The following is a 26,290-nucleotide window of genomic DNA, read 5'->3' on the forward strand; positions in this document are numbered from 1 at the left end:
ATCTAAATCCATCTGTGACTTTTCGAGTTATGTTGCTAAATAACAGACAGACAAACAGACAAGCAAACTCCGGCAAAAACATAACCTCCTTGGCAGAAGTAATTCCATCATTTATGAAGTAGCTAAAAGCAGTATTTCCTTGTATATCTACTAGTTATGAACAAAAATAATGCAAACTTGACATCATTTTGCATAAGGCTGAAAAATAACCTTTATTTGAAATTATATTACATAGGCTAAATAAAACCACAACTGATTTGCATTTGTTTTTGCTTACTTTTGGGGCTACATTTCTAACCTGGAGCAGGTGATAAAAGAGTGGGGCATCCATGCATATAAAACAATGACAATATATTACAATACATACAACACTGTGCTTGCAAATAAATACAGAATATTGGAATGTTTGTGTGTGTGTATGTGTGTGTGTGTGTGTACGCCACCACACTATGTAAGACTATAAGACAATTATCAAACTTTCAACACATTTACAACAAGATTGATAACTGGTCAAGATCCACGTTTTTTTGTGTTTTTTTTGATCGCACAAGTAACCTCGAAAAATGAGGAATATTCTACTGAGATTCGGTGATAATAAGTGGAATATGAAATATCACTGCCAAGGTCCTTCATTAATACTGTGCATACATATACAGTAGCATGAAACACAGGACCAAGTAGCATTTGCAGAGGAAGGGGTCACTTTACAACCTGGACAGTTTGACTTCATCCTCATCAGAGCTGGAGTCAGAGTTATTCTCATGATAATGATCCTTGGTGTTCTCCACGCTCTTCTTACTCTTCTTTTCTGTAGGTTCCTTCTCGGCAAACTGGGCCTCTATCTTGACCGGGTCAATGTATGTGTAGAAATAGGCCATGAAGGAAAAGATGATGCACACGAGCACCAGCAGAGAGGCGAAGAGGATGTATTCGGCCCACTGGTGAACAAAAGCAGATAAATATGGCACAGTTAATTACAAAGGATGTTCCACAGCTCAGGACAGAACCTGGAAAAATAGGTAACTCTAACCATGGGTCCTTAAAAGGACACACAATTTTAACATAGCAACAAAAAAGTGCACCGATTTCTCATGTTAATGAGAGAAGCTGACATTGTTAAGGCTGTTCTGCAAAGTGGAGGTGCGAAGCTGGATATATGCTGGATTGAAGACATGCCAGTTGAGTCTCCTCACCACCGGCTTTATCAGTTTTTATTCGGATAAGACTCTTTCAAGCTGCAGACTGTGACCCTTTAAACAGAGAGCCAGGGATCGATCGAGGTGCACCAAACATGGGTCTCAAATATCGTTGAGCTTGGCAGAAGGAACCCAAGCAGAGAGCCACAGCCAAAGCATGGTTTGAGTTTTTCGTGGAAAATTGAGTCTGAAATAACCCAGTGATTTTGTTACTTATTCCAGCTCAAGACACAATGGGAGGCTTTAAGAAGCAGGCGACTCAAGATGGCAAGGACAGCAGAGAAGTGGGTCAAGAGGCACGTGTCAAACTCAAGGCCCGGGGGCCAGATGTGGCCCGCCACGTCATTTTATGTGGCCCGTGAGTGATTAATTGGTCTTAAAAATCTGTGTTAAAATAGGTCTGTGCTGCTTTAAGGCTTGCATTGACCATAAACTCCATTTCCCACAATGCATGGCGATTGTGTTACCCGCAAAGTGACGGCATCCCGCCACTAGATCGCAGTGTATCATTGTATATGCATCATGCGGTGAGTGAAATAAGTAATAAATACAGAAAGTTATTTAGCAATATGTTACAGAGTAGTTTCCTTTATTTTACAGTATATTTATATAATATATAACCCTACATTTTGGAACACACATATGAGTTGAGATGAGTCCTTGAATTTGAAAATTGGTACTATTCCGCACATCTAGTTTGCTACACATATTACAGCCGTTTATATCATACTGACAGGCCTTAGAAGCAGCGTGATACGTGCTGCATGTCCTGTCACATTGAAATGCAGTTCACCCACCTGCTCGTCGAGTGTCACAGCTTCAGCAACGATGAGCACAATGATGTTTCCTACAGCGACGGTTAAGAGCCATCCAGCCTGCAGCACCGACTTCATGTTGCTTGGTGCCTGAATGACATTCGAACAATACAACATGAGGGAAACGCTCCAAAACATTAAAACAGTATCTCTGTGATTTGTGTTTTTTCCCAGCAGCCTCTACCTGTGAGTAGGAGAACTCCAAACCAGTGACAGAGAAAACCACTTCTCCTACAGTCATGAGGAAATACTGAGGAATCTGCAAGGCCATGTGGACACTGTTGGGCGCGATGTCCATCACTGCATTGATACTCTTTGCACACTGCAGGACACAAACATGTTCAGTCAAACCATTGCACATATTGTGGGGGGGAAAAAAAGGTTTTCATGCCTTACATTTTCACCCCATGTGAACGTCCCTGGGATTATCAAAGTGTAAGAGCTGCCAAAGCCCAGTGTTTGAGAGTAGGTACACTTCTCATCTCCAGCGAAATTCTCAATCAAGAAGTGAGCTCTGCAACGACAAGGGAAACATAGATTTGGAGCAACGCATATTTAAATATAAAGACGGTATCGGACATAAAGTATATCATGAATAATCAGTCTTACGTTCCCTGTGGCACGTTGACATATTCCGTCATGTTGTTAGACACAACGCTCCCATAGTCCACGCTGCCTATTGTTATGTTCAATTCGGAATCAAAACCATTCAGAAATCTGGGGAAAGAGAATTCGGCTGTGAGTGGGGAAACGTGGAACAATGAACAAAACCACCTCCCCACTGATAGTTCGGATAAACGCGTCGTGTAATCGATAAATCGTTGTTTTCTTTCAGGACAGTAGCAAAATCTGTTAAACACAGACAGACATGCAGTCAACCACAGTGCATGCCTAAGGTAGTGGACAGGACAGGTTAAAAGAATAGAAAATAAATAAATAAATCTTGAGACGTTACTATGATAAAATAATAATCTCTTGTGCATAAAGAGTAAAGTAAACAGGTCTTACACACAAAGTCCAATGAGCGTAATGACAATATATGGAACTTGCCTGATACTATTAGCTCCCTGCTCCGGCTTTGACATCGAATCCTTGAACTGCATCTGTAAAGATACATTTGATATTTTACACATTTATATACAGACATATGTTTAACGTGATTAAAGAAATCACACTGATAAATACTCTTAACAGTCTAAAGGGCCTCTCAACGAAAAAGGGCCCTACTGCGTACATTGTGTTTTTAGAGTAAGCTGCATCTAACTAGACCCACTGTGCAAAAAAGAGTTAAGTTGTTTCTATGCCATAGAAAACAGCCTCAGTTGGCCAAAGTGCTCTATACAAACAGAAAAATGCACTAAGATAATCAATAAAATATTGTATAAGTACATTTAAAATAAGCAACACATAACTTCTTCTCCCTGACACGACATGTGAAATCATTATATATGTCTCCCCTATTCAGATCTTTCCTATGATGATATATATGTGTGTGTTTGTGTGTGTGTGTGTAAGCAGAGCAGATGCTCACAGTCTCAGGCAAGGGCCCCCCTTCCTGAATGATGACGATAGTATTCCGAGTCCCGTCGTGTAAAGTGATTGGATATTCGTCCGTCCCCAGAGTCAGAACAAATGAATCATCAAAGCTCAGGTAATCCTCACTGGCCTGTGGGAATAATAATCATAATAATGACATGAATATATATATAACCTTATGCGACTCATTAGTTTTTATCTGTGGGTGAAGTGAGTGTGACGACCTTGAAAGGATCCAGGGTGAACTCATTGGTTCCTGCTTTGACGGGCAACGACCTGTTTAACATGTTGATGAACTTGGCTTGGCTCGCACTGCCTGATGGGAACTTGGGCAGCGTTTGCTGGAAGAGAGAAGATGAAATGTGAAATGTGCACGCGACGGTCGGTCGGTCAGGCGTGTTCGAATGGAGCGGTGTGTGTTGTTCTCACGTCGATCTGTAACTGGACCAGACCTGCGGCCACAAACGCCAGAGCGGCGAATAACATCCCCACTGTCATCCTCTTTAATGGACTGCAGTTCAACACACACAAAAACATGTTTTAATGTTTAATTTCAACTCCTTAAACTAATATTTTGACCTAATTGATTATCCTCATGATCTCAAATCCTCTTTTTATAATTATTTTACACACTTTTTTTTAATTCATCTCAATGTTGTCAGGTGAATGTTTTGAAAGTAAAAAATAAATGAATAAATAATTTTTTCATTTTGTCAGTTATTATAGCCATAAATGCTGATTTTCACAGGGTAAACGAACTCACGTGAAGTCTATCTTGCACTTGGCGATCAGTGGGTAGACCAAACTGTCCACAATTGGCACCAAAATCAGGATTAAGATAGGGTTGACAGTCTGGTGGGGGAAAGTACAAATTATGTGTCATTAAGTTTGCAAAGTTTATGTAAAAAAATTAGGATACAAATACAGTATAATGGATTAATTTATGGATGACTCTCGAGACATTAGCTCAAGTAAAAAAAAAAAATAGAAAAAATAGTGTTACCTGCATCTGATCTGGGTAGATGGTGAGGGCACCCTGTTGAGAAAAAGGAGACGAAGAATATAAAAACAGCACATCCTTATTGTGGTTAGAAAGTGCAACTCTGTGAGGAAACACATACAAAGTCTCCGTTCATGGTGGTGGCCTGCAGCGTCCATCTTGAACCCTGTGGAAATGAAACACAGCTCTTTTTAGTGGAATCTTCGAACACAAATATACTAACATTTTACCGACCAGACATTTTTATATAAACATACTTTTTTTGTATAGTGTACATTTACATATATATATATTTGAATTAAAAAACACATAGCACTTGCAATTTGTTATCATTTAAGAGGGTAAAGAGGGGGTGAAAAACACTATAATTTTTTTTTTTTTTTTTTTTTAAAGCATCAATAAAATCAAGTACAAAACACTCATGAAATATACATGTTTATGAATGTATGTGTATAAAATAGGGGATGGACGACTTTTTCATCCATTATATAACATATGTAAAGTTTGGGGTCACTTAGAAATGTCCTTATCTTTTAAGGAAAATGAATCAGAAATACACTCCATACATTGTTAATGTGGTAAATCACTATTCTAGTAGCAAACATCTGGTTTTTAATGGAATATGTACATAGGTGTATAGAGGCCCATTTCCAGCAACCATCTCTCCAGTGTTCTAATGGTACATTTTGTTTGCTAATCGTGTTAGAAGGCTATTGGATGATGAGAAAACCTTTGAAAACCCTTATGCAATAATGCAATAACAGTTTCTATTCATTTTGCAACTCTTTTGTGAGTTTTGTGTGAGTTTTAATGGAAAACAAAAAAATTGTATAGGTGACCCCAAACTTTTGAACAGTAGTGTATATGTACACATACATATTTACATATTTATCTTCTTGTGGACATGTTAATTACTGTGTATAGTGAACACCTGGCCATACTCTAGCAATAAGGCTCAGTGAAGGCACCTGTGGCTAGTTAAGTCCAAACTCGGGTTGATGCGATGAATGTATTATTTTAAATCTCAGGCAGTGGAATCCTGTTTTTCCGTAAAACCATGTTTTTTTTTAATAGTGAAATGTTACATTTACTTCATAATATTTGACATGTTTCTGTTGCAGGATTGAGGTTACTGAGTTCTGCTCATATTAGTTTAACCTACCTTTACCTCATGCAATGGTCCAGTCCAATTAAGGTAGGAGGAGTATAAGAAGCCACTTGGGCATTGTGTGAGGGGGAGATACTGTTGTACTTTGTGGGTGTGTGGAGTCATTTTTGAATTTCTTTGTACTTTTGTTAGTTTTCCTGGGGCCTTTACTTCCTCTCCTGAGCCCATGACTGTTTTTGTATGAGGGGAGCAAATGAGTGCTTATACCTGCTGATCAAAGAGAGCCCAGAACATGGGCAGTGGGATGTAGAGGAACAGCACCTTCAGCACCATCTTCACCTGTGCAATCAGGAGTTTCTGGAGCAAAACGGAGAAAATATCAGCCATTCTCATGCAAGTGATTGACCAGTTTGTCAGTTTGTGTTACCGTGTGAGTTTCCTCAGTATTTCACTCACATCATATTTCTCCTCGGCCCAGTCCATCCAGTGAGCTCTTTTGGGGAAACGAGAACTCCGATGCCTGAAGCGGTTCTTGATTGCATACTGCGGATAGAAGAAAAGGACATTTCCATGTGAATTTTGCCTATGAGTGCAACACACTGTTTCACACTTTCACTATAATTGAAAGTGTGAAACAAACATTGAATGTGCTGCTCCAAATCGATCATGTTTATCCATCGGGAGCCACTTACCCCAACGCATCTGCAGAATTTCACCATGATGTTGCCTTGAGGGGCAGTCTTATTGTACATACCACTTCCGATAATGAACACAACTGCACACACACACACATATACACAAATTACATATGCATAATATGTAGATATGAACAGATGTCTTCTCGTCCAAAGAAATTATTAGGAAATGAAATAATTGTGATGATCATCTTAAAAAACACTACTTCCAGAGTGCAATACAGCGTTTATAAATTGCATGTTAGTAGTTTATTAATTACTTTCAGTAATAAGTGACCATTAAAAAAATCATTTTTTTCTGAACTGTGTCTTCTATGATATGATAAATCAAACTCTTTACATCACTAAACCCAAAATAAAATGACTGTAGCTTTTAACCCTTTAAGGTACTACTCAACCATTTGGTCGACCACACTTTAAGTCACTATATCTTATTCAAAAATGCATCAAGCTGAACTCACTAACACTTAATGTGACTTGTGAATGTTGTACTTTATGAATTATGCAAACAAGGTTTATTATGAACAGACGTCTCAACCGTTTGGTAGAGGCCTGTATCTGAAATATTGTAGGGTCTAATTTAAAAAAAAAAAAAAAAAAAAATGAAATAAATAAATATTGGTTGTCATTATGGTTAACATAAGGAAATAACAAAATAATAAAACATGCAAAGAAATGATTTATTTATTAAAGGCCTTCTAAAAACATACTTTCACAAAGTGGCCTCCATTTAATGCTACTTAAGCTACAGATTATTATAGCTATAGATTTATTGTATGTGCATTACACTTTTTATGATGTATTTTTATTTTATAGTGTTTAATCCTGATTTGATTGTTGTTATTGCATTTGTTTTACCATTAACCTGGGTTTTTATACATTTTCCATAAAATGTAGCTATTTTATTTATGCTTTTATTTCTTATGAATTTATTCTGCATTGCTTTTTATCTGGAGAGCACTTTGTGCTTCAGCCTAAAAAGTGTTTTCCCAGTGTTCTCTTCTAACGCTAATGTTTATTGGAGTAAGGGAGGAGATAAAAATGAAGGTTCTTACTCAGAGCTACCACCATGAGAGCGGCAGGGACACCAAAGGCCAGAGGGTAGCACTTCTGTTTTGTGTGAATGCCACATTCCTGAGCTGGAAGGCACAAAAAAACACAAACACATTGCAGCATAAATTCCATATGAAAATCACAATCACATTTTATGATGTTCTCGATGCTGATAGTCACCTCGGAGGATGGGGGTGATGACAGTGGACAGCAGACTGCCAGCATTGATGGACAGATAAAAGATGGAGAAGAAGGTGCTCCTCTGCTTTTCCTATTAGACACAAAAAAATGACTATGCTTATGTTTTTGGTTTTTTTCCCCCCAAGTCAGTTCTTTTATAACATCCAATTTCACCACTGCCATTAATATTAAACAGATAATCTTTGTCTCTGGCCTTGAACACCGTAATAAACTCCTGTACTACTGGTTAATAGTTAATGAAGTGTTCGTCAGAACGACACAGAGATACAAGAAGTGCTGACACGACGGCACTGATAGCTGAGCAGATTGCCACATGTGCACGTGCAAGTGAAAAGGAGAAAGAGATTATACTTTTGCCCCGTATGTGGAATGTGCACACATGCATTTCCAATAAGGGAAGGGGCAACTGCCTGTGTGTTGCTTTCACTGAAAACATGACAGCCGACAGAGACACGAGGAAAAACAGATTTCAGCTTCTTATCAATATCCTCACAAAATCTACACCTGCTATCTTTTCTTGCCGTTCGACAGCTTTTTCCCAAACAGGAAACAGCTGTTGTTGCTTTGTCAAAGTCCACAGAAAGAATCAACAACTATCTACCGTGGCACACGATAGTTGTTGTTCCGCTGCTGCTTCCAATACGTTAAGTTCGAATGTGTCATTTTGTGACTGTGGTGTTAAAAATTCTTCTAAATTTAACCCTATGACGCCAAACGTATCATATGTGATACATGAGTTTTTGAGCCCTCCACATGAGCAGTGTGACAATATAAAATGATGTGAAACCCGACAGAGATGCAAACACTGCGTTGGCCACTTTGCCCATGTGTACTGTGAGAAATGCAGAGTGCATCTTTGTCTGAACAACTGTTTTCAAGCCTACCATCACTCAAAATGAAAAGGTTGTGAACCTCAAAATGAGTAAAAATAACTGGAATGTTATGTCCTCCAGACTTCCATCCTGCCAGTTCCATTGCTGCATTGTTTTTGTTGGATTTATTGGATTTGTTGGATTTGTTTGTGTATTTTTTGTTGAAGAAAAAAAAGAATCTTTGAGCATTGTGACCCGCTGTATCAAATATGATACAAATTAAAACTCCTATATGGAGATTGATATTTGAAAAAAAAAAAAAAAAAAAAAAAAAATTTGTTCAGAAGGAACAATAAAGGCTCCAGTTTCAAAGAAATTTAATTTTCTGTCAATTATTTAATGGTTTGGGCTTTACAGGGTTAACTGATTAAAACTGTTGGGGGTTTTTTGTGGGTTTTTTAAAAGAACTTGAGTGGAGGAGAGTGAGTGGTTTTACAAACCTCAGTTTCCAGACAGGAAAGTCTTCTAATGGTGAGATGAACCAGCAAATATATTATTATTATTGTCTACGCGGGTTTGTTTTTATTAGGTGAGCCTTTTAAAGTGGATAACATCTGTTTTTTCTTCCATGTTTTCAGTGAGCGCAAGCCTCCAAGTGTTCAAGGGTTGTTTCTGCAGGCGGTGGTGAGCTCAGTGGTTCCATCAGATTGTAAATGTGTTCCTGTGCGCTTGTGTGACATCTGACCTGATGGTCCTGAAACTGGTCTCCACCAAAGGCAGCCACGCAGGGTTTGATGCCTCCCGTTCCCAGCGCAATGAGCAGCAAACCCACCATGGACAAAGCTCTGCGAGCGGAAATAAAAGCACAGTGCCGATACATTTTCAGTACATGTCTGTAACCGCAGAGCCATTGTATTTCTGTTGCATGTCAACATGGTAAGAGAGCTCTGCTCACACGTGGAAGGTCATGTTGTCAGGTTTCCCGTCCCTGTCGACATCTGTGATGTCATGGATGGCGCTTATAGCCATGATGACTTGTCCAGCTGCGTAAACGATGGACAGGTAAATAATAGTCCTGTGTGGGGAGGATGAGGATGAGTTAAACATGGTTGTAACACTCATTTATGGAGCTGTAAATGATTTCTGTGAGGTTAAATTTGGGCAAGGACTCACTTGAACTTGCCGAGCCACGAGTCCGCGACAATGGCCCCCAGGATGGGTGTCAGGTAGCAGAGGGCCACAAAGGTGTGGTAGATGGTGGTTGCAAAGTCATCGTCCCAATTCAGGAAGTACTTAAAGTACAGGACCAGCACGGCTGCAGGTGGCGAGGGAGCAAGAAAGAAAAGTGAGATAATGCAGTAAAAAAAAGGTTCAGGAGCAGTTGAATGTAGTAATGTGTTTCATTATAGTGAAGAACTATTTTGTGTTTTTGTTTTGACGTCTCTGTTGTGTCAGATACACCTGTTTCCTATTTTCTCAGTTCAATTTAAGGGTAAATGCTCTGCATTTAAATATCACTTTCCCCGTCTTTATGAACACACAAAGTTGCTTTACATCACCTTTTCACTTTTTCCTCACACATTCATACAGCACATATAGAACACATGATAGAATTATTACACATTACATTGAACCCACAACCCTCTGGCTGAGAGCTGATCCACTTTACCACCCTTTATATTCTGCACTTTTTTTAAAAGTTGGATTAATGTCCAATATTTTTTTGTTGCTACAAATTTGTATTATTTAACTGAATCTTTACTCAAGAAATACATGTGGGTACATGTGCTGGAGTATTTCTACTCATTTCAGTAGGAAGTATTGTACATCTTTTTAATTAAATCTGATATTTATTTTTCTGGCAGTATCTGTAGTATTTACTAGCAACCCTTTAATCATTAACTCTGCGGAGGCTTGGGAATCGCTCCATTGCATGGTATGAAAATAGTTCTTTACTTTTGCAATATATCGTTTTATATACGGTATCTGACACTTATGTGTAATAGAGTAGTTTGCGTAGAAGCTTCAATCAGTATTTTCCACCACATTGGTCACTGCTCATATATTTTGCTCAATCTGATAAATTAATGGAAATAAACCTCATGATTTGATGTTTTGCAAATTACTTTTGGAAACAGGAATGACGTCAAAGGAGACCATTAAAAAACGGCCAACTCACCTCGCATGCCATAGTAGGAGAATCGCTCACAGAACTCATTGACCACGATGAAAAAGATGCTTATTGGGTAGCCACAGACAGACGCCTATGAGAGGAGAAAGGGTTATTATTTTTATTTACAGTGACACAACAAGTGTTTGATTTCTGTCTTATCAAAAGCAAAAAAACAAGAATAACGAGACTGGTCTTACACTTTTGGGCCTTCCCTGCTTCTCATTATAGCCTGCAGAAAAACAAACTACTTGTGAATATGTCTCATGTTATTATATCTAATACAATAAACACAGAGTACACTATGTTCTAACAAAGTGTAATGTGTGACAATAACAAAGAATATTCCTGTAAGAGTGGCAGGGAAACAGTCCCAGTCACATGGTTTCCCTCCAGACTGAGACTCACCTGCCATGTTTGCAGTGTGTGCCTTCAGGTCTCCCCTCAAACAGTATCCTTCAACAAAGAGACAAAGACACTTGTGATCCCAGTCCTCACCAATGACACGATATTACTAGACTGAAGCGAGGCCAGCTCCTTATATAACCTTCCATCAAACCCCTTGTGACGTCTACTCACACTTGCACTTGAATCCGCAACTGGCACCTCCCAGCATGCAGCTCACCGTGATCCCAAGCAGCCAGTGCAAGCACGTGTGTATGTATGTGTGTGTGTGTGTGTGTGTGTCGAGTAATTACTTTTTACAACTCTGAGACCTCAGGGAACAAATGATAAAGAAGGGTGGTCAGGTGAGCTGACAAAGGTGCAAATAATCAATGTGTTTTTTCCTTTTTCGCTTTAGCTCTTTAGTAAATGTACAGTATGTGCACACTGGGGTTAAATAACATGTTATTTTGGAAGGGTTTACATCTTTGGTAGAAATATGTCAGAGTCTGACATGAGACTGAAGTGAACAAGAACTAACCATTTACGATACAAAACATGGAAAATGTCAAGTTTGAGTAAACACACAACACATGGCATTACACACATGCAGGACTCACCATAAACACAGCACTTATTGCATTCCCAAACCGCTGAAACAATCACACATTTGGGCCACTTTGCCAGGCCACAACAAGATGTGTGGGTGTGTATTTGTGTGTGTGTCAATGATATGAAGTGGGATTAGTTGGTCTTTTTACATGACAGCAGGCAGCAGTGAGGATTTCACAGGGGTCAGCATCCTGATTTTACTGGTGTCGCACTCGTTTCTCTTTTGGCGAGGCTCTTTTTACAACACAGAACATTCAGCATTCAATCGGACACAGTGCAACAGTTTTACTCATTTAAATCAAAATTAAATCATTGAGGTTCATGTTAGACAATCTAAAACACATCTAAACATCCTATGCAAAACTGAATACAACTGGTTACTGGTTAGCAATGCACAAGTAATCAAATTACAAAATCAAAAACTGGCTTTTTTCTGTTTTCAAGGACAAACATTGAATTTTGTTTTCATGCTCAAGGCTTTGTGGATGTTTTATGAATGTTCTTCATGTTATGGGGATTAATACATATCATTATTCTCAAAATGCTCATATTAACTTTACTTTCAATACATTAATTTACATTTTGTTTATCCCAGTATGGTACTGAAGTCGTTTTTTCTGGTGAGGTTCTTTTACCTGTACTTAAGCGTGGTGCTCTTGTACTTAACTGATTAAAATTGCTTAAATAGGGATAATAATAGGTTATGAGTGTATTCAGTTTTAAGCTAAGAGCTATGAAGTCACTCATCTGCTGAAAAATGTTAACAAAGAACATCAGATGTTAAACTGCTCACCCAAATTCGGCAGAAATTCAATAGGATTCTGCTCTTCTCTTAAATTTCTTGGCTGTTTCCTTTATGCTTCCAGGACGAGTTCAAAGTAGTGTGATATTATTGTAGTTCAGAGGTCTCTGGCTTCTGATGCTTTTTCTGTGAAGACAGATTGTCATAGCATGTCTCAGAATAATCTGCATGAGTCTGGAACTGATCAAATAAAGACAAAAACCAGTTTGGGTTGTTTTGTCAAATCTTTACTACATTAAAGGTGAAGTAAGTAGTTTATAGTGCCATCAAGAGGAGAGGCTGAAATTTACAACAAAGAAGCTCCTCTGCTCACCCCCTCCCTTCCCTGAGCGCTACGGTATCCGCAGCTGGTCAAATGTCGTCCTCGTTGTCTTTCTCCGTGTCAGCAGATGAGGTTCGTGAGGTGAGGGAGAGGGCGAGCTACCACGACTGTAGCAGACGAAGTGGAGAGAGTGGAGGCGGGACTTCCGCTACATGTAAAGAGACGCTTGATTTGTGCTCTCGCGTTTGTCCTTACAGGCTCCCGTAGAAACATGGCGTCTCGCTGCTAACAGTGGCTATGCAACCGCGGCCCGCGACCATGTTATTTAACATGACCTTTTGAAACACTACGAAAATGAAACAACAACTATTATACAGCGACTAGACAATGCAGGAGCACATAATATGTATAAAAAAGTGGATTTTGGGTTATATAAACCCATAAATACTACACAGTGTCCCTTTAAATGTTTTGTTTCTTTAAGAACAGTGTTCACACCAGGCACCTGCCCTTTTACTTTCGTGTTCCAGTATAATTTTCAACTCTTAATGTGTCAGTTTAAAGTTCCCATATGTAAGAATGTGGCCAAAAACTACAAAAGTTACTACATTCAAATTCAAAATACCGAGGTCTTTTAGGTTTCATTTTCTGACGTAACTGGCAACCGTGGTTGTTCGGTTGTTTGCAGTCAGTAGAGACTCTGACTCTCTGACTGCAATGATTGGTAGACGGCGGTAGGTGGCGCCACATGCCAAAACATGATTTCAAAACATAAACATGATTTGCGTTTCACAAAAGATTATTTTAATGCAAATATTTTGCCTGTACTGTTGTTGTTGGTGAGTTCAGTTTGTTATATGAACATTATTCCTGAACTTCTGTGACATATTAGGAGGATTTTATGGCCAGTTGATTTAGATTTATTACATAATGCACCTTTAAGTTGCAATTTATACATCAACAATGGCTTTTGTTCTACAAATGTTAATGCCACAGGGTGTTCCTGCAGGAGAAGCCACAACATATTCAACCACAAGCTCACACTTTTATTACCATTATGACCCACCTCAAGCATAATGTCTTCTGCAAATGTTAAAGCTGTCGCGCGTAGCTATTAAACAAAGGGTTGTAACATTCAATAGTATTGCTTGACACAGCCTGCAGTCGGATGAACCAAAGTTTGTTTTTGTACACTGATATAAAAACTCCAGCAAGTTACTAGGTGCCTGAATAAATTTTATTTTAAATCACCCACCTCGAAAAAGGTGGACAAATATAAATGACAAAAACTGACATTCTTCCACTTAATGAAGCCCCGCCCCCTTAGCTAAAGTCTTTTGCCAGACCTTGCTCTTCCTTAATAACAGGATAATAGTAGAAAGAAAGTATTTCACAGGGAACATATCACAGTGAGGCATGTAAGAATGTATTTATTTAAGTATAACATATTTACAGTACATGAGCAAAAAAGTAAAAATTGTTTTTTTTATCTCACATATAATAAAAGGCATCTAAATGACAGACAAAGAAACACATGGGTCGATTACATTGCCACACTCTTATCTTGCATTGTTTTTTTCTGATGTCTTTGGCAAGAGTGTTTTCTCTGTGCAGTAGATATAGCCTCTGTTACAATAGAAAATATTGCACATACTTCTTTTTCTTTGCAGAAAATAGGATAAAACATTGTGGTCCACTTGGCTTCAGACAGTGTTTATACTGTACATGTCTAAAATAGAGGGAATAATTCTTTTAAAATGCTCTTAGAGAGATAAAGGAGAAAAGTGCATCTGCCATAACAGGGATGGAGAGGATAAATGAAGTATAAATGTAAAAATACTGAGCATGAAGTGAAGAATGTATGTGTGGCTACAGCAGCGGCATTTCTTTCATTTCCAATATAAAAATGTTCTTTCACAAACACTGCCCTAAAAAGATAAGGTTCAAGTTGCAGATGAAGCTCCTTGTGTTTGTTTCAACCTATGGACGGCATTCTTTGGGTGGGTTTTACGATGTGTTTTATGATAACACAATGTAATGTTGTCAGTCACATTGGTGGATGCACATAATGCCAAGGCAGCACATGTTCTTACACACTGGATGAAAGAAAACCTTCTTTGTGGCTCAAATCTGGCTCCGTCGTCTCCATAGGAAACAAGAACGATGGATGAATGATGACAATTATCTTCTAAGTCATGACATGCAGGAGAAATCACACCAGGAGCTGAGGTTATTTTTGTCCTCACTGATTCCCCCTGACTGGAAGAACTGAAGAAGGCATGTGAGAGTGGCGGCTATCAGAGTATGGTGGTCGAGCCATGTGGATTGGCACTTGTTGGCGTGCCACTGATGGCATTGAAGATGCCCATAGAGTCAGACAGAGCACTGCGTGTACCATCGTCCACAGGGTTTATCTAGAAAAAATGGTCGATAAGGACATTAGGCAAATATATTTACATACAGTACAGTCCATGCACATTAACATACACATGTGCACGTTCCATGTAATGCGTCACTTAACTGATTATTATTGATTGTGTTTGTTATCTGGTGTCTAGGTGAGCGCACAAACAACTAAATAAATGAATGGTGTCAGGCATTAGTTTTGTACAGAAGGACACAAACGCTGCACACTGTAAACCACTCCATTAACATTCATACAGTATCTTATCTCTGCTTCAAAGAAAGAGTAGGAACAACTTCAAATGAAAAGAAAAGAAGAAACTGTATTACCATCCAATCTGCTCAGGCCCACAGACAGAGAGCAAGAGAAAAGAGACATGGTTAGTAAATGAGCAGAAAACTGCAGCGGATTGATTGTGTTAGTCTAACAAGACACAAATAATCATGTCACACATTGATGATGTGGTATCTCAGGGGTTTTTTTTACCCACTGACGTACTGCATAAGTCTGAGCTGAAAGATTTGATCTCACTCAAAACTTGACAACAATTTTATGTTCATTGCTCATGTTTTATTCTCAGCCTTTGCTGCTAGGACACTCAAGTTTGTGTTTATTTGTAAACCAATCGATTCCAAAAGCCAGTTTTTTCCATCATAGCTCATACAAGTCGTCGATGCACTGCAAGTTCAGGCATGTTATCTTATGACTTCTGTGTTTGAAATCCTTTATTCGGATTCACTTAAGCGAACTGTCCAGGGTGTACCCCGACTATCGCCCTAGCGGTAGATAATGGTTGGATGGTTGGATGGATTCACTCAAGTGACACAAACTAACCAAACAAGGGGGCAATAGACCAGCAGGTCCTGTGTCCCCATGGGCTAAAAATGTGACTTTCTCGATGCACTTTCTCTATGCAAAGAGTGAACAGTTCACAAAGTGACACAAACTTCAGTGTGCGATATAAAAAGGGTGTCAAACAGGCAGATAAATCTGCAAATACACTTTTCAGACAGTTGTCAGTTTTATTAGGTGAAGTGTCAAAAAATTGTTTTTTTGTTGAGGTCAATAAACCTGTACACATAAAGCTGATACAATACTAACAGAAAACGTTGTCTTACTGGACAATAAAACACGTGTCAGACAGGTATGTGTGTACTTATCTGAGGTTGTAACCTGCCTGACAAAGTCTGAATGCAACAGCTGAGCTAAAAGGAAGAGCAGTAGAAGGAGCACGTATACCTGCTCATGCATAATGTTAGACAGCTCCCTGGCCAGGTCCCTGTAGTTGGCCTTCATCTCGTCGTGATACTCCTGCTGGTCCTCTTTAATCAGCCGCTCATTCACTCCCAGCGCCTGACCACAGGCGTCCACAAAGTGCCTGAGGACAGACGCACGAGCATTTTAGAGAACATGCAGAGTGAAGAGTAAAGCTTTTTTTTATTCTTTAAACACAAAACATCAAAACCACATATAGAGCATGTACAAACCCTACACTCTTAGAAATAAGGGTTCCAAAAGTGTTCTTCTACAAGGGCTGAGGTTCTACCTGGAACCATTTGTTTTTCAAGGGTAACACTTAAGGAACCATTTTGATCCAGAGAACCCAGGTGGAACCTTTCCACCTGGAGCCAAAAAGGGTTCTCCTATGAGGATAAGCCAAAGAACCTTATATGGTCCAACTTAGCACTTTTATTTCTAAGAGTGTAAAGCACACTGAATGACCAACACAAAAGGTGCAACAAGCAAAACTGACCAAAACTAATACAACTGTGATTGCACTCTGCTAAAGCAATTACAACTTACTACATATTTACATATACATTGCATTACTTGTTTGCTGATATCCAAAGTTCATATGTGTATTTTTCAACACAATATTTACAGTTTCCCACAGAAAGTCCAGACAAATTAAATCTCTGCTTCAAAGTTCCTCTAACACGTTAAACACTTGACACTTCTGAACACAAAATTGCCATATTTCACTGTGTTATGGTGCAAATCCTTTATTATTTGAAGTTTTTCAATGATTCATTCATGCACATAAGGCAACCATGTTGATTTTGAGATAAGATACAGATCTAAATCAAACTTAAACTTAAAACGCAAAGAGAGAAGAAAAGTTCAACCAGTACCTGAACACCTCTTTGAGTTGTTTGACCTTGTTGTCGGGATATTTCTTGGCACTGGTGTTGTCCAAAAAAGCTCTGGCATAAGCAAGAGGACCAGCATTTACCTGGAAGATAACGATTGCAAATTACTCAAAATGATTCAGCCCGATGTCTCATTTATGAATGGTCTTGTCCGCGATACTAACCTGCACACTGATGCTGCCTTGCAGTTTGAGCTGCAGCCGGATCATGTCCACCTCCGAGGCAGAGCACAGCAGTCGCAGTTCAGCCACCTTGGAGCTCATCTCGTCGATGGCCACCTCAATGGGGCTCAGGTCAGTCTGGTGTTGGTACATGACCGCTATGCGCTTCTTTACGTAAGGGAAACAGTGTGTGGCTGGTTGGAAAAGGGATTGGGGGAGAATAAAAGTGTGATTTCGAGGGTCAATTTAGGCGATCACTAGGAAATACATCTGACGTAAAAATAATTAGGGATGGGAATTGGAATTGGTCAGTATCGGTCCCATACTGGTCAAAATCACTGGGTCAGATATCAGACAGATAAAAATGTAAAATCCGATACAATCCAAAAGTTGTGCCATATAGCGCATACTTCACTATGCACAGACTGTAAACATGTAAATAGAAATCAGCAAAAGCATTTTAGCTGAGTCATGTTTGGGCTGTTTATTTCTTCTTTTTGGGAGCACAATATCTGTTACACCGTTGGATAATTATGTCTTTGAAATGACTCTGCATAAATGTGTTGTCAACAGCTTCATAGTTCACAAATGATCCAAAATGATTGTGTCGGACTAATATCGGCATTGGGAGATAGAAGACGCAAATAAGTGGTATAGTCCGATCCATATAAATAATGTGTTTCCTGTTGGTTCTACGTGGCAACGTTCATAACCACAACATGTAACTCTGTGCATATAAACAAACATTTACTGAGCGACCGGGTGACCATTATCAGTATGCATGTTTATTAACAAGGCCAGATAATGTCTGAACTTTGGAATAAAGCAGACAGTCGTAAACCTCTTGTGGCTGTATGCGATTAACATTTAGGGTGATGACACTGAGGTTAACAACAGGTGGCAAACAAGGAAGAGTATCATTATCATGTTTCCGATCACTGTTATTGTGATAACATGACGAGCAACACTTGTTTAGATTTATCATTCACATTAAAGCCACATTATGTATCTATAACCTACTGGTGAGAATGGTCCGCCTTTTACACTGCTCCTCCACTCCTCCCTGCTTCTTGCCCGACACCGTGAATGGCGTCTCAAACACAAATCTGCGGATGTTGTGGCTTTTCTCAAAGTCTGTCTTCCTGTCCTCCAGCTCCTTGTCGTCCAGGTAAGGTGTGACGTGGGTCACCTGGATGTAGGCGTACTTGGAGTCCAAATCCTTTGGGTTCACCTGAAGGTGAAAAAAAAGTAATAACACAAATAATTGTGTATATTATATAGAATATGTGAGATATTATGTCCTACACTCTTAGAAATAAGGGTTCCAAAAGGGTCCTTCGACAAGGGTTGAGGTTCTACCTGGAATCATTTGCTTCTGATTAACCCTTTCCCGAAGAAAGGGTTTTTCAAGGGTTCTTGGTAACACTAATGGTTCCAGTAAGAACAATTTTGATCCAGAGAACCCTTTAAAACCCCTTTCCTGGATAAAGGTTTTTAAAAGGGTTCCAGGTGGAACCTTTATAAAAAGGTTCTACTTGGAGCCAAAGAGGGTTCTCCTATGAGGACAAGACGAGGAACCTTATATGGTTCTACTTAGCACTTTTATTTCTGAGAGTGTAGTTGAGAAATACTGCAGTCACAAGGACATTGCCCTGACATCAATATGGGAAGTGAAGGGAAACAGCTAGCTAGGTTTAATGGCAGAAATTAAACATAACATAGTAACCATAGTTACGTTTGTAAGTGAATGATTTCTGTAATCATGTTTGTACACATAAACCTGGTGCATGAACCAAGAAAGAAGAAGGAACCAAGGGTGAATTCCAATTCCTTGCTTAACCCTCAATCTTATCCCTTTTATCCCTCTAGTGCAAGTGCTGTCCCGATTCTCAGAAAAATTAAGTTGAGGGGCGAGTTTAAGGGCTGTATCACCCTCAAATTGAGATTTTCCAAGACCACCCTTGGGAGCAAGGGCTACCCAGAATGCATTACGTGTTTTGACATAACAAAGATGGCGCTGAAAGCAGCAAAACGAGTACGCTACAAATGAAGTATTTTCTTTGTTAATAGAGATATAAAAATGATGAAAACCATTGTATTATCTTAGTTTAGGCCCATATTATGGATTACTGACGTCATTGTTGCGTAACATTTATTTTTATTTTACAATCTTTTGTTAATAGCCGGCCACTCTGGACAAGCGACAAGTATGGATGACGTAAATGTGTTCTTCTTCTTCTTTTTTGGAGTTTTTGGAGACAGACTGGACGCAGCTTTCTCGTTATTCTGCCCCCTACAGTCTGACGACATATCTGCATTTAAGGGGTGTCCCATTTCTAAGTGACAAAATAACCCTCAACACTTGGTTTTGAGGCCAGTTAAGGGGTTGAGATTGAGGGTTAAGAATCAGCTCACTGCAGTCAGGTGTGTGTGGCACTGATTGGTGTTGATGAAGCCCAGGTGTGGGGAGTGTTCATATACCCTGAGTCTCCAGTGCTCTGTGCTCACTCACTGTCTCACCTTCAGAGGTAGTGAGAGCTTCTCCCTGTGGCGTCTTAAGTTGTCGTGTATCTATGAACTCAGAACTTTGTGTGTGTATAACTTGTGGTGCTGGAGACTTCATCCTTTTGGGTTATCAAAGGCAGCCTTTGCCTTTCGTTTTGTGTTGTCTGGGTCTCCTGCACAGTTCTGTTTGAGTCAGTCATTTTAATGCTGCCTGTACAGTTTCATTGTTTTTATTCCCTTTCCAATCTATCACAATTTGTGGTTTTGTGGTTACCCATCTGGGATAACTTTAAGATACCCCTGGGTCCACACCTGCGTTAAAACACCATGAAATTGAACGACGTCCCTGAACTCCGTTTCATAAAGCAACAGCATTATAAATAATGTTTCCCAAACCATTGCATAAGTGCCATGAGCGACCACAATGGACCATAAGTTACAAAGGTACAGCCGTATAAACACACACATAACTGTGATCCCACCTTGCCAGAATCCTGAATGATCTTAACATTCTCCTGGCCAAACTTGTCAGAGTAGAGCTTCAGGAGCCTCTGGGAAATCTCCGACAGTGGGGTGAACTTTGGCTCCTTGTAGATGTACTCCTTTCCATCCTCATCCTCAAAGAAACCCTGCAGAGGAGAGAGCGGTGGCAGCGAGATTACACTTTGATGCTGTCGCTTTCACCTCCATCAGTACAAGTCAAACAACAATGCTATTTTTTGAAGGTGCATTATGTAATAAATCTAAAGCAACTGGCCATGAAATCCTCCTAATATGTCACAGAGACTCAGGAATAATGTTCATATAACAAACTGAACTCACCAACAACAACAGTACAGACAAAATATTTGCATTAAAAAAAATCTTTTGCAGACTGCAAATCATGTTTATGTTTTGAAATCATGTTTTGGCATGTGGCGCCACCTACCGCCGTCTACCAATCACTGCAGTCAGTAGAGTCTCAACTGCCGAGCAACCACGGGTTGCCAGTTACGTCAAAAAAAGGAAACCTAAAAGACCTCGGTATTTTGAATTTGAATGTAATAACGGTTTTTGGCCACATTCTTACATATAGCACCTTTAACATTTAACGTGAAGATGCGATGAGGCTGATAAGCCTGCATTTCTCTCTGAAGTTATAGATTCATAAAAACATTTCATAACATTTACGATTCACTAAATAGTGAAGTGGGATTTTTGCTCACCGTTGTCATGATCATTTTGACCATTTGGGATGAGATCTTGCGTGATATTGAGTTGAACTTTTGTTATTGGCCAAATACTTATTTTCCACCATAATTTACAAATAAATTCTTTAAAAATCCTACAATTTGATTTCCAGGATTTTTTTCCACATTCTGTCTCTCACAGTTGAAGAGTACCTATGATAAAAATTACAGACCTCTGTCATCATTTTAAGTGGGAGAACTTGCACATTTGGTGGCTGACTAAATACTTTTTTGCCCCACTGTATGTCAGATGTAAAACTACACAGATGAGTGTGCGGGTGGAAACAGGCCTCATCACTGAAGAGGGGGCAAAGGTAAATGGCTGATCAGTGTTAATGTTAATGGGAAGGTCATATCAGTGACATTATAGAAGCAATAGAATGAAAACATAGATACAGATAATACGTGAAAAAAAAAAAAAAGAAGAATGTATCTAATTCTGTAACTGTTTCTACAGCTACAGTAGTTTACCTTAATGGAAAGGCAGTTACACAACATTAAGATGCACATTGAAAAAGACACACAGTTAATTGGCTACACACTTACCGCAGCCTTGGTGGGAGAGGAGGGAAAAAGAGAAAGCTCTGTTAAAAGGAGACTTTTAGTCGGGGTAGAGTCACAGTTTAGTGTGCATGCATGCAAAATAAATATTATGTTTTGGATTGATTTTGCACTCATATTAGTGAAACACTTTTGTCTCGACTCTAACCTGTCCAAAGAAGGCCACTCTGAAGTATGTGCCCAGCAGTCTCTTGCCTGTGTGCATCACTTCCATCACTTTAGTGTAGGCACGGTGGAGGGTGTCGTACAGGTGTGTTAGTTTCTGTTCACAAAAGGAAAAATTGTCAACACTCCAACAGATTTTTTTTAAATAAGTTAAATAAAAGTAAATAATGCTGTTGAGGGTAAATCCAACTGACTGCATTGTTACTTTGTCACATTAGGAAAAACTGAATTCAAGGAGTAGTAGCATTCGAGAAGACAGTTTTGCTTTGTTTTCTTATTTTTCGGACTTGGGGCCAATTCCAATTCCTATCTTAACCCTCAATCTTAACCCTCAAGCTCGACCCTTAATCTAACTGGCCTCAAAACCAAGTGTTGAGGGTTATTTTGTCACTTAGAAATGGGACACCCCTTAAATGCAGATACGTCTTCAGACTGTAGGGGGCAGAATAACGCGAAAGCTGCATCCAGTCTGTCAACTCCAAAAAAGAAGAAGAAGAAGAACACATTTACATCACGATTATTTATTACGATCCCTTTGTTATTAGGTTGTCAGTTAGTTATAAGATGATACTCATACAAATACCACAACCACGGACATATTCAGCTGACAGTTACCACACACCACGGCTTATTGAAAAGTAAACGATAGCAAACGATCGCTTGTCCGCACCGGCCGGCTATTGACAAAAGATCATAAAATAAAAATAAATGTTACGCAACAATGACGTCAGTAATCCATAATATGGGCCTAAACTAAGATAATACAATGGTTTTCATCATTTTTATATCTCTGTTAACAAAGAAAATACTTAATTTGTAGTGTACTCGTTTCGCTGCTTTTGACGCCATCTTTGCTATGTGAAAACACGCAATGCATCCTGGGTAGCCCTTGCTCCCAAGGGTGGTGTCGGAAACTCTCAATATTGAGGGTGATACAGCCCTTAAACTTGCCCCTCAACTTAATTTTTCTGAGAATCGGGACAGCACTTGCACTAGAGGGAGCGCACATTTTTGAGATTGAGGGTTAAGATTGAGGATTAAGAAAGGAATTGGAATTCACCCTTGGTCTCTAGAAAAGCAAATCTATACAGATGGATAGAAACAGTGCTTAAGGTACAGAATACCTCAAAGTCTCTTCTCTGCTCATAGATGGGGATGATGAGCCTGTAAACATCAGCAATGAGCTCATAACGCTCAGCCTTCCAGAGGCCATCAGCACACTCCTCCAGCAGCTCCATCAGCACCTCCTGAACAAACAGAGAAGGACACGTCTTCAATAAATGTCGCCCTCATATTAGGACATTTAACAGTCACAGAGGGGAACATTTCTGCTTATTCTTATTTGTCTTGGAGGTTAAAGTGAATAAAAAATTGAGCAGAGTGTCTGAGCGAAGGCAGCAGACATGGGAGGAAATGGCTGTATGATCCTTTATTTTTTTATTGGCGGATGCTATTGGAGAAGCTTTTCTCGTAAAGCTTTCTCAGAGCAGATGGATGGTAAAAGCTATTTTCATTGCCTACAGATGTGTTGACCAAATCATAAAATCCCACACATTCCCAACGCATTTCATACGAGTTCATATGAAGACACAGACCCAGTCCAAATGTCAACCTACACTGAGTGAAGCCTTTGGATTTTCCCACTGGGAAATTGTTAAGTGTGTGTGTGGGCGCTCTTGCAGCCATTTTGAGGACTTTATGGCCACTTTCCATAAGTTAGCATAAAGAAATTACCCACAGTTGTGGGTAACAAACAAGACATTAAACTTAAAGGGGATATTATACCATATTTCTCCAAGTTCAACTAGTTCCCTGGTGTCCTAATGAACATGTCTGCGACATGCTTTGGTCAAAATACCATGAAGCACCACAGCAGTTCAATCACCCTGCCAAAACAGCCCTGTTCAGAACACTCGGTTTAGGTCCACCTTAGAAAAAAAAAGTAAAATTAAACTTAAGGGACAGGAAATTACATCAGCCACAGAGTCTACTGGGAGCTAATAGCAGTTAGCATTTGGAACAGTGATCATTTGCAGGCTCTAGCAGGCACATTGCTCGTATATAACATGTATCCACTGGACAGATAAATCCTCTGAGAATGGAAGTTTGTGTAGAACTCTGTGCTGCACTGTGGAGCCAAGAATAGAACTTTTTTGCGGACTTCCGGTTTTTGGATACCATTGCCCTCGCCAGCACTCTCACATGCTTTACGGACAAAGCAGAGCTCCGCTAGACAACAATTCCAGGACTTTAGCGAATTGTGACGTCCCAATGAGTGCTGAAGTCAATATTGCGTGTTTTATCTGTACTTAGACTGAGGAGGAAAACATGAGTGAGTCATCTTTTTTCACACTTTGCCGACTGATAGGACCTCCAGAGTCCCAAATATAAGGATTTAAATGATTAAAAAGTTGATTTTGCATAATATCACCCCTTTAAATAAAATGGTTCATCGAGTAGTGTCCCATTCTTCTACATATAAATGTGGTCACTTTCTCACTCAGAGACTTTGATGCTGACTATAGCAAAGACCATGAGGGTTCAGGGCTAAAGAGTTCTGGTGGACATTTGGACTGGTCCCTGATCTAAGGCAACAAGCCTCTCCCCTTCTTAAGTGTCCATGAGCAAAACACTGAATGTTGAACCCCTTGACTCGGAGTCTCCCAGCACCGCACCCTGTGTCAAAGTCTGCTCCATTTTTATATCATGCACTAAAAGCAATTGATACTCTTCACGGAGATAAGAGCTCTTCTAACGGGGCATTATGTGACACGTGATGCTCCGTCAACAAAGAGATACTGGCAGATGCTCAAAACATTGTTTCCTGCACATGGCACAAGAAAGAATGTTCCAACAGAAAAGTCTTCTGACCTCATTGAAGTGAACGTCCTGCATCCCCACATCCTCCATCATGGCCGCCTCCTCATCAATGTTGGGTGTGATGACGCGGAAAGCCGAGCATCCCTGTCGGAACATACCTGATGTAGAACAGAGAGATCTGTTAAGCATTATTGTTCAACCATTTCACCTGTTTCATAGTCATAAACCTAAACATATTTCAATATTACCTTTAACATACTTTAAAAGCAGGGTCCTTTGATAACAAATTATGTTGACAGCATGTTTATTGTCTAGGTGATAGATAGGGTACATTTAAAAATGCATGCTGATTTGACCTTTCCCCCAGTCAAAGAAACAAACAGGGTATAAAGGTTGTTCAAGGGAAATGCAGTATTTTAAGACAACAACAGATAAGCAAGTACTAAATATTCAAATCCAGTGACGACATTATTAACAATATCTTTCTACAGCATTCTTAACTGTAACTCCTTGTATGACCTTCGTAAAGTGGGGTTGTAAAATGTTGGAAAGGAGTTCAAGCGTTCGCTCAAAGGAAGCTTCCCTTTGCCATGACGCACACACACACACACACACACACACACACACACACACTCCTGACTCACCTTTTCTCCACAGGTACTCAGCCACCAGAGCAGCAACATGCACGTAACACATGGCAGCCTGGAGGTGACATTTGTTTTCAAATCCATTTTAAAAAAGACATGATATCTTAGATTTCATCTATGTGCTATTACAACTGAACTAAATAAAAGTTATAATATATTTTAAAAAGACCTCTGAAAGATCTCCATTTTTGTTGTGGATGCGTGCCATGCTGTCCAGCCAGGTCTTTCGGAGCTCGGGCGTGCTGGTGTAGGACTTGGCCAGGCTGTACTGGAGATCCACCAGCATCTCTGGGTCATTCTCGTGCTCCTTCATCTGCTCCGTGGCCATCAGCACTGTCCTGATGCGCTTTGTCAGGTCTTTCACATCTGATGGAAAGGCAGTGTGCTAAAAAAAAAAAGTACAATACAAGTGCAATTTGATTTAATTGAATATAACATACCTAAAATGGAGCCTGTTCTTAGCATATTTAATATTTATTTCTGGGGAGTTGCTTTGTTAGGCTGCTAGACCATTTGCTTTGGACATTATCAGGAGGCAGCATTCTCCCATCCTCCTCTCACCTTGACGTTTTTGTCACTGTTGGCACAGTTATTGATGATAGAGAGCGACTGCTGGAAACGAGTTCCCCCGATGCCAATCACGTCTGCAATCAGCTGACTGACTGCTATTACCACCTGCACAGAGAGTGAGGGAGAACACACATCAGCACCACACACTTATGCATGACTTAGAAAATAATTGCTTTAAAGACATGTACCTGCAGGTGTGTTCGCACAAAGGATTTGCGTCCTGTGTAGTCAAAGTTACTTTTCATGAGGAAATAGAGAAGATGGGCTGCATCACTGCGGATGGAGCTCAGCTTGGCGTTACAGCCCTTTAGGATTTCATAGCACAGGGAGGCACACATGTCGGCTCGGCCATCGAAGAAGGTACAGGGAAACTGGAGGAGAGAGAAATGATCTCAATTTGCCCGAAAAGGTGTACCACATTTAAAAGGTCTC

The 26,290-nt window shown here is 39.7% G+C and overlaps 2 protein-coding genes across 5 annotated transcripts in view; both read right to left on the minus strand.

The window, feature by feature from the left end:
• Positions 1-704: 704 nt before the first annotated feature.
• Positions 705-11,001, minus strand: slc15a1b (solute carrier family 15 member 1b; the record flags this gene model as incomplete). The annotated part of the gene is made up of 22 exons (XM_083898475.1): positions 705-938; positions 1,994-2,101; positions 2,196-2,333; positions 2,408-2,525; positions 2,621-2,728; positions 3,062-3,114; positions 3,772-3,888; positions 3,977-4,058; positions 4,311-4,399; positions 4,551-4,583; positions 4,669-4,713; positions 5,923-6,012; positions 6,112-6,198; positions 6,348-6,430; positions 7,406-7,489; positions 7,584-7,674; positions 9,162-9,261; positions 9,372-9,491; positions 9,590-9,731; positions 10,596-10,680; positions 10,787-10,818; positions 10,995-11,001. 22 exons carry the CDS (start codon positions 10,999-11,001, stop codon positions 705-707), a joined length of 2,046 nt encoding a protein of 681 aa, XP_083754601.1.
• A 3,064-nt stretch (positions 11,002-14,065) lies between these two features.
• dock9b (dedicator of cytokinesis 9b) overlaps positions 14,066-26,290 on the minus strand; it is a gene marked incomplete at its 5' end in the record, with an annotated part of 57,424 nt that continues 45,199 nt past the window's right edge. For 3 of the 4 annotated variants that reach the window (XM_083888834.1, XM_083888831.1, XM_083888832.1), the window contains 13 exons: positions 14,066-15,060; positions 16,290-16,428; positions 17,183-17,283; positions 17,365-17,555; positions 18,382-18,592; positions 20,349-20,495; positions 21,799-21,918; positions 22,946-23,068; positions 24,693-24,799; positions 25,286-25,343; positions 25,458-25,673; positions 25,850-25,963; positions 26,047-26,229. In XM_083888834.1, the coding sequence (XP_083744960.1) occupies positions 14,944-15,060; positions 16,290-16,428; positions 17,183-17,283; positions 17,365-17,555; positions 18,382-18,592; positions 20,349-20,495; positions 21,799-21,918; positions 22,946-23,068; positions 24,693-24,799; positions 25,286-25,343; positions 25,458-25,673; positions 25,850-25,963; positions 26,047-26,229 (1,827 nt within the window). In that variant the 3' untranslated portion in view covers positions 14,066-14,943. The remainder of the gene's footprint in view (positions 15,061-16,289; positions 16,429-17,182; positions 17,284-17,364; positions 17,556-18,381; positions 18,593-20,348; positions 20,496-21,798; positions 21,919-22,945; positions 23,069-24,692; positions 24,800-25,285; positions 25,344-25,457; positions 25,674-25,849; positions 25,964-26,046; positions 26,230-26,290) is intronic. The other variant, XM_083888833.1, reaches the window with a different exon arrangement.

The sequence above is a fragment of the Microchirus variegatus genome, assembly GCF_963457635.1.
Source record: "Microchirus variegatus genome assembly, chromosome: 1".
In the NCBI taxonomy this organism is placed as follows: Eukaryota; Metazoa; Chordata; class Actinopteri; order Pleuronectiformes; family Soleidae; genus Microchirus; species Microchirus variegatus.